The sequence below is a fragment of the Penaeus chinensis genome, chromosome 17 (genome assembly GCF_019202785.1).
Source record: "Penaeus chinensis breed Huanghai No. 1 chromosome 17, ASM1920278v2, whole genome shotgun sequence".
Lineage (NCBI taxonomy): Eukaryota > Metazoa > Arthropoda > Malacostraca > Decapoda > Penaeidae > Penaeus > Penaeus chinensis.
In genome coordinates, this window is record NC_061835.1 from 6098532 (window position 1) to 6106031 (window position 7500).

Sequence of the window (7500 nt, forward strand, 5' to 3'; positions counted from 1 at the left end):
ACATTACATACATTAAATATCTTAGAGACAATAGTTCAGATTACGAAAGAATTGTATTTTTTCCTTTCACAGGCTAAGATCCCTTTCTCGTATCACAATTTGAAGTTTGAGGTAAAAGAAAAACTCGATGAGTAATACAACAGCCATTTATTTCACACACGACCTAACATGACCTCTGACTCATATCTTGAAGCAAAGGTTTGTTCAAAGGGATGTAATTATAAATGCAATGCAATTGGTGATTTAAATATTTTTAGATAATTGTGTGTGTGTGTGTGTGTGTGTGTGTGTGTGTGTGTGTGTGTGTGTGTGTGTGTGTGTGTGTGTGTGTGTGTGTGTGTGTGTGTGTAAAATATAATATCAATTAAATGAAATACATTGCATTGAAGTCAACCTTAAGAAGCGTAACACAAAATATTCCCTATTTATGTGTCTTTTATTATAAATAGTCTTTTGATTGTGAAATACAAATCTGTAATTGGACAATGAACAATCCAGTGCAGAACACAATCTACAAAAAAAATATTATGAAATTCCAATATCAGCTAAACACAAACACATTCTTAAATTGTAATGCAGAACAAAAAATGCAAATTGTATAAAATTAAACAGAAAATAATACATTTTAACATAACTTCAACAACTATAAATCTTTGGCATTCTCTTGAATGTCTCTGGTGAGTTTGGAATTACTTCATTAACATAACCAAACCATAAACTATGCTCAAATATCTACAAAAGTATGGGAGAAAAGTAAAAATATATTTGTGACATTATCATCCATCAGTGGGTAGAATTATATCTTCTTATCTCAATGCTAAGACAAAAGACTGATGAAGATTTTTCATCTCCATTTCTCTTCGGACGGTTTTCAGTTAATCATCACACAGAATTTAAGGCAAAAATCTTACAACTTTACATTACATTACACTCCAACATCAACTTTATTTTTCATCTGAAGTAGGAAGGTATCGCTTATAATTACCTTGTTGACTATAAGTTGAAAAAAGTTATTTAGTAAATATAGCTTACTTTACCTTGACTCGTTCAGTTCATGAGTGCTTTTGAACTGGACTTGCGAGAGGGAATAAGTAACAACATTATAAAATATATATATTCTTAATGGTCGTCTTACTGGGGTAAAATAAAGATATCAAAGTACACTAACAGTTATTCAAGTTTTGCGGAGTTTCGTTTTTCTTTTCTTTTCTCTTCGTGTGCATCAAAAGCAAGAAGGAAAAAAAAATCACATGTTTTATCAAAGATGTGATTTCCGTTTTTAATTTCTTTGTTGTTTTTATCTTTATCACTAACACTCGAAACAACATTCAGTTTACGTACAGAGTCAGTCAACATCGGTGGTTTTCATCCTTACACTAATGGCAGTGAAGGAGCAAAGATAGATGGGTGGTGAAGAGAGGGAGAGGAAGAGAGGGAGAGGGAGAGGGAGGGGGAGAGAGAGGGAGGGGAGGAAGAGGAGGTTGGGTGGAAATGAAGAGAGAGGGAGAGCGACAGGGAGAGGAAGAGGAAGAGGGTGAGTGAGAGGGAGAGGGAGAGGGAGAGGGAGAGGGAGAGGGAGAGGGAGAGGGAGAGGGAGAGGGAGAGGGAGAGGGAGAGGGAGAGGGAGAGGGAGAGGAAGAGGCTGAGGGAGAGGGGGGGAGAGAGAGAGAGAGAGAGAGAGAGAGAGAGAGAGAGAGAGAGAGAGAGAGAGAGAGAGAGAGAGAGAGAGAGAGAGAGAGAGAGAGAGAGAGACAGAGACAGAAAGCAACCAATATCTGAGACAACAACTAAAATTCAACAACCATCTCCAGGCATCAAACAGCACAAAACCAAGATCCCCAGCTCTTTAAAACCCACTCCCTTGTCCCTCAGTCATTTTCTTCTATTTTTCGTCCCGTCCTCCTTTCCTCCACTCCCTCTCCAGAAAAAAAGGGGGCTGTTGACTAGAATGGATCCTCAAAACACCCGATGGTTGCAGGAAAACGTGTCATGTTCGTGCTGATTCTCGCGAGATATCTGATGGTGACTTGATGGTGATTCGATAGTGACGAGAAGTTGCTTGAGACGTTGGCGAAGGCGGGGTGGGTGGGGGGGGGGGGTTAGTTGGATAGTGATGGCGAGCGCTAGTTGGCAGGCCAGGCGAGCAGGACCTTCTCCAGGGGCACGGTCACGATGCTGCCCTGCAACCTGGAAGACAAAGAGACAGGGTTGCGTAATCTGCTTGCAATTCCCAGTCGCACGCTGTCGTTCTATTTACGTTTTTTTTTCCCACGCTCCCATACGTTATTGATTTCATCCTTTTGTCTCTTCACTTTAACCTTCTCTCTCTACTTATCTTTCGCTTTCCTTCTGCCTATCTTTCCTTCTCTCTCCCGGTTTCTAGCCTTCCCATCCGTCTATCTACCTTCCCCTTTTTCCCTCTCCCTTTCCCTCTCCCCTCACCTGTTGGGTTCACTGAGCAGCACGACGGTGACGGCAGAGGTGGAGAGCGCTGACGAAGGCACCGAGGATGACCTGAAGTCCCTCCTGCTCAGGCTGGAGAACGGCGGCTTCTGATTGGTCAACACTCGGGCGACGGCCACGCCCCCTCCAGGCGCAAGGACCTTGACCTGCTGACCCGGAGAGATCTGGTCGAAGCGGTATGGCAGGTACGGGCGGCCGGCTGAGGGAAAGGCACTATGTTATAAGGGAGTTTTTACTTGTGTAGGATATATAAGGTCAGTTTGGTACACGATGACAAAGTTCACTTCTTTCTTCCTGCTCCCCTTCCTCTACATACATATCCTCCTCTTCCGTCTCCTCTCCCCTTCTCCACCCGCTCAACCCCTTCGCCCCATCACCCCTCCCCTTTCCCCTCCCCTACATTTCCCCTAAGATCCCTGCTCCCTTCCATCCCCTACATCGTCTCCCCTCGCCTTCACTGTCTCCTCCCCTCTTCCCTCCTTCACACTCCTCTCTCCTTCATCACATCTCACCCCTTCCCCTCCTTGACCTCCCCCTCTCCTCTCCATCGCTTCCCTTCTTCCCCTCTCTTTCTATCCCCTCTCCCTCCTTCATATCCTCCCTCCCTCCCCCTCCCTATCTCTCACCCTCCCTTCTTGCTCTTCCTCTCTCTCTGTGCTCCCTTCTACTCTCTCTCCCTTCACTTTCCCTTCCTCCTCCTCCCGCTCTCCCCCTCTTTTATCCCTTTCCCTTCTTCCTCCTCCCCCTCTCCCCCTCTTCTCTCCCTTTCCCAGCTTCCTCCTCTCCTTTTTCCTTCTACGTCCTCTCTTCTCCCCTCCTCCCTCGTACCCCCTTTCCCCCCACTCCACTCCCTTTCCCCTCCTCCTCCCACACACCACCTCCCTTTCCCTCCCCTGCCCCCTCTCCTCTCCTCTCCCCTCCCTTCCCCCCTCCCTCCCTCCCTCCCTTCCCCCCTCCCCCCCTCCCTCCCTTCCCCCCTCCCCCCCTCCCCTCCCCTCCTCCTCCCACACACCACCCCCCTTTCCCTCCCCTCCCCTCCCCTCCCCTCCCCTCCTCTCCCCTCCCCTCCCCTCCCCTCCCCTCCCCTCCCCTCCCCTCCCCTCCCCTCCCCTCACCTCCCCCGTCGTGAGCGTCTTCGTCCCTCTCCCTCCAGGCGCTGAAGGCCCCCTGGTGCGAGCGGCTTCTGCGCCTCCTACTGGAGCGTCGTCTCCTGCGCGGCCGGAAGGAGTCCAGTTCTGCGGGCGAGGACACTGTCAGGATGAGGGAATGTGATCTGATGAAGAGGATGAGGGAGAGATGATGGTGAGGATGAGGGGAAATGATGGTGAGGATGAGGGATAGATGATGGTGAGGATGAGGGATAGATGATGGTGAGGATGAGGGGAAATGATGGTGAGGATGAGGGATAGATGATGAAGAGGATGAGGGAGAGATGATGGTGAGGGTGAGGGATAGATGATGAAGAGGATGAGGGAGAGATGATGGTGAGGGTGAGGAATAGAAGATGAAGAGGATGAGGGAGAGATGATGAGGAGGATGAGGGATGAGGGGAAAATGTGAGGATGAGGATGTGGATGAGAGAAAGTGGCGTGAGGTTGGGATGAGGGAAAAGAATGTATGGACGATGAGGAGGATGAGGAAAAGGATGAGGGAATATGATCTGATGATGAAAGGGGGGAAAAAAACTCGAGGAATGGAGATAAGCAGCAAGCAAGAAATAAACGAGGGAATGAGAATGAGGGGACGCGAAATTGAGGACGGAAAGCGAGAGAGGGAGGACGAAGAGGACGCAGGATGACGTGATACTGCGACAAGATATAAAAAAAAATATTATATAATCACGAAAGAAAAAGAAATATCATAGTTATACCACGAAATTCTATACCAGGTGTTCTACTTTGACTAATACCAAAATGAAGATATTAATTGACAATGTTGCATGATCACAAAGGACAAACAACATAATAATGAAATACATTAACTTACATCAGTATCATATAAACAAAACAACATAGCAAGAAATACGAATAAACATGACATAGCCTAACGTGATAGACAAAAGGCGCTAATTAACAGGACAAAATAATAAGACACATTAATTGAGCATACAAATTAAGACAGTAATAAATAACTACCTAATAAGACAAAACAAATCAGCAATTAAACAAAAACACTAGCTGACAACATACCACTACAAAACCACATAATACCATAGTTTAGATTAAAAACGAAAAAAATAACTAACGCCAACATGATAAACTAACAAAAGATACGAATACATTCAAACAAATAAAAGAAACAACAAAAACAAAAGACAATCTATCACAAAACAAAAGACTAACAACATAAAACAGCAACAAAAGACACTGACATCAACACATTAACAAAATATATGATTTAACGACATATCAGGAAAGGCAAAATAACGAAAAACCGCCAACATAATAAAAATACGCATAAAAACAACATAATAACAAGTAACATTTTCTAACCCAAGACCAACAACATAACAGAATACCAACATAAAATTACAAAAAAAAAAAAAAAGATACGAACTGACAACGCAACACACAACGAGAACCAACCTCACACCAACATAATAACAAAACATACGCCTTTAAAACACAACAACAACAACAACAAAAACACGCCACCTAACACAACCACCAACATCATAACACCCCAACCACATAGCAAACACCAGTCAACAGGCAACCTACTCCCCGAGAGGTCGAGTGGCGTCGACGTGACATGGCAGGCCTCGTCGATGAGCGAATCCGTCGAGCCTCCGCTGTCGCTCTCGTACCATCGCCCGCGCGCCCTGGGGGGGAGGGGGAAAGGGGGCGCGTCATGGGGGTAGTAATAAGGATGATAATGGTGACCATGTTGATTATAACAATAAGGATAAAAGTGACCATATTGATAAAAACAATAAGGATAAAAGTGACCATATTGATAATAATAATAAGGAGGATAATAGTGACCATGTTGATAATAACAATAAGGATAAAAGTGACCATACTGATAATAATAATAAGGATAATAAGAGTGACCATATTGATAATAATAATAAGGATGATAAAAGTGACCATGTTGATAATAACAATAAGGATAAAAGTGACCATACTGATAATAATAATAAGGATAATAAGAGTGACCATATTGATAATAATAATAAGGAGGATAAAAGTGACCATATTGATAATAACACTAAGGATAATTATTGTGATCATAATGATAATAACATTAAGGATGATAAATGTGATCGTAAGGATAATAATGGTAATGATGATGGTTATAGGAACCATAATCATCATGATATCAACATCCACAGTCTTCCACTAATTCTCTCATCCTCGTCCAAACATCCATCTTTGTAAATGTGATAAAATTTATTAATCGTCAATTTTAATCTTATTGGCAACAGATATTGCATATTAACGACCCAATTAGTTGTTATCTTGGGTTTCCGCTGTTTGTATTGTGATCCGTCGGTTACAAAGCACTGTTTTAGTTTTCTATCTCTTTAATATCTCTTATTATGTGTTATTATTATTTGTCTTTCTCTCTTTAATTTGGTTTCAACATCTACTACTTTTGTTTTACTGTTCCTCTATTTATTATTATTACTATTAATAATATTATAATTATTATTATTATTATTATCATCATTATTACTACTATTATTATCATTGTCATTATTATAATTATTATTATTATTATTATTATTATTATTATTATTATTATTATTAGTAGTAGTAGTAGTAGTAGTAGTAGTAGTAGTAGTAGTAGTAGTAGTAGTATTATCATTATCATCATCATTATCTTTACTAATCATTATCATCATTATTATCACTACTTTTTTTCTTAATCATCCTTCCATCATTATCTTTTTTTTCCGTCTACCACTCTATTTCCTAAGGAAAGGCTCTTTAAACTACCCCTGTTGGTAAGCGGCGTGGACACCTACTCCTTGCTGGCAGAGGAATTTGTTTTCATCGACTGTTGAAAAGTTTTTTTATTTTGTTGGTAAAGGAAACGTATTCTTTTGCTATATGGGTAAGGGAATTCTTGTCTTTTTATATTCAGTTTGTTTTGTTTGTTTTTATAATCAGTTTTATAATCAGGGGGAAATAATTATGTTTTTTGTTGTTGTTAATGTTTCTTTTTCTTTGTCATTTAAAAGTTGTTTTTAACGTTTATCTTCTTTTCTAATATTTATCATAAATAATCGTTTGTTTCTTTCTCTGTTGCAAAGGGCCTTTTTATACCAGAGGGAAAATATTTTCTCTACGTCTGAATATTCAATTTTTTTCTTGGTGACTTTTTCTTGGCTTTTCTTGTTTTTATTTGTTGTTGTTGCAAGGTAGTGTTATTCATCTGCTCTTTATTTGTTGCAAAGAAGCTTCTGTTTATTGCAATATTTTTATCTGAAAACACATTTTTTAATTTGTTACAACGATTTTTAAAGATTTATTCCAAGATTTTAAAAAAAAATGTCATTCTTTAAAGATATTTTGCAAGGATACTTTTTTATTCTGCAACATTCATTTTTTCTTATAAGCTGTATTTTCTTATAAGAAGTATAATAAGTATTTTCTGCCGTGAGTGGTTCTTTTTTATCTGTTGCAAAGGAAATACTTTTTTGACAAGAATCTATTCACTAGAATCATTAACTAAGTAATCATCTCTCTGCGAAAATTATCTTGATTCACTTTATTGAGATATTATTCCATACCATTCCATCTATAAATATCCAGCCTATTTTAACCCTATAATCATCTATTGTCAACCGTATTTTCATATATATTCTATCTTTATTATCCCTTCTAGTTAATCATAGAAGCTATATGAACCTCCATGTTGCAATGCAATTTCAACCTCGCACTAAATTCACGCGCCAAGACACTCTTAACTGCGCTCCAAGCTTGGCCGGTCTGATTATCGGCTCCTCTTTCTCTTCTTCTTCCCTTTCCTCTTTTCCTTTCTGCGTTGACCCCCTTCTTCTTCCCTTCTTCTTCCCTCTCTCTCTTCCTT

General features: G+C 40.6%; 1 protein-coding gene across 3 annotated transcripts in view; it reads right to left on the reverse strand.

Annotated features, from left to right (window-relative positions):
• Positions 1-2525: 2525 nt before the first annotated feature.
• LOC125034146 overlaps positions 2526-7500 on the reverse strand; it is a 34628-nt gene continuing 29653 nt past the window's right edge. For 2 of the 3 annotated variants that reach the window (XM_047625815.1, XM_047625814.1), the window contains exons 6-8: positions 5184-5284; positions 3579-3713; positions 2526-2662 (exon numbers count right to left, since the gene is read on the reverse strand). In XM_047625815.1, the coding sequence (XP_047481771.1) occupies positions 3656-3713; positions 5184-5284 (159 nt within the window). In that variant the 3' untranslated portion in view covers positions 2526-2662; positions 3579-3655. The remainder of the gene's footprint in view (positions 2663-3578; positions 3714-5183; positions 5285-7500) is intronic. The other variant, XM_047625816.1, reaches the window with a different exon arrangement.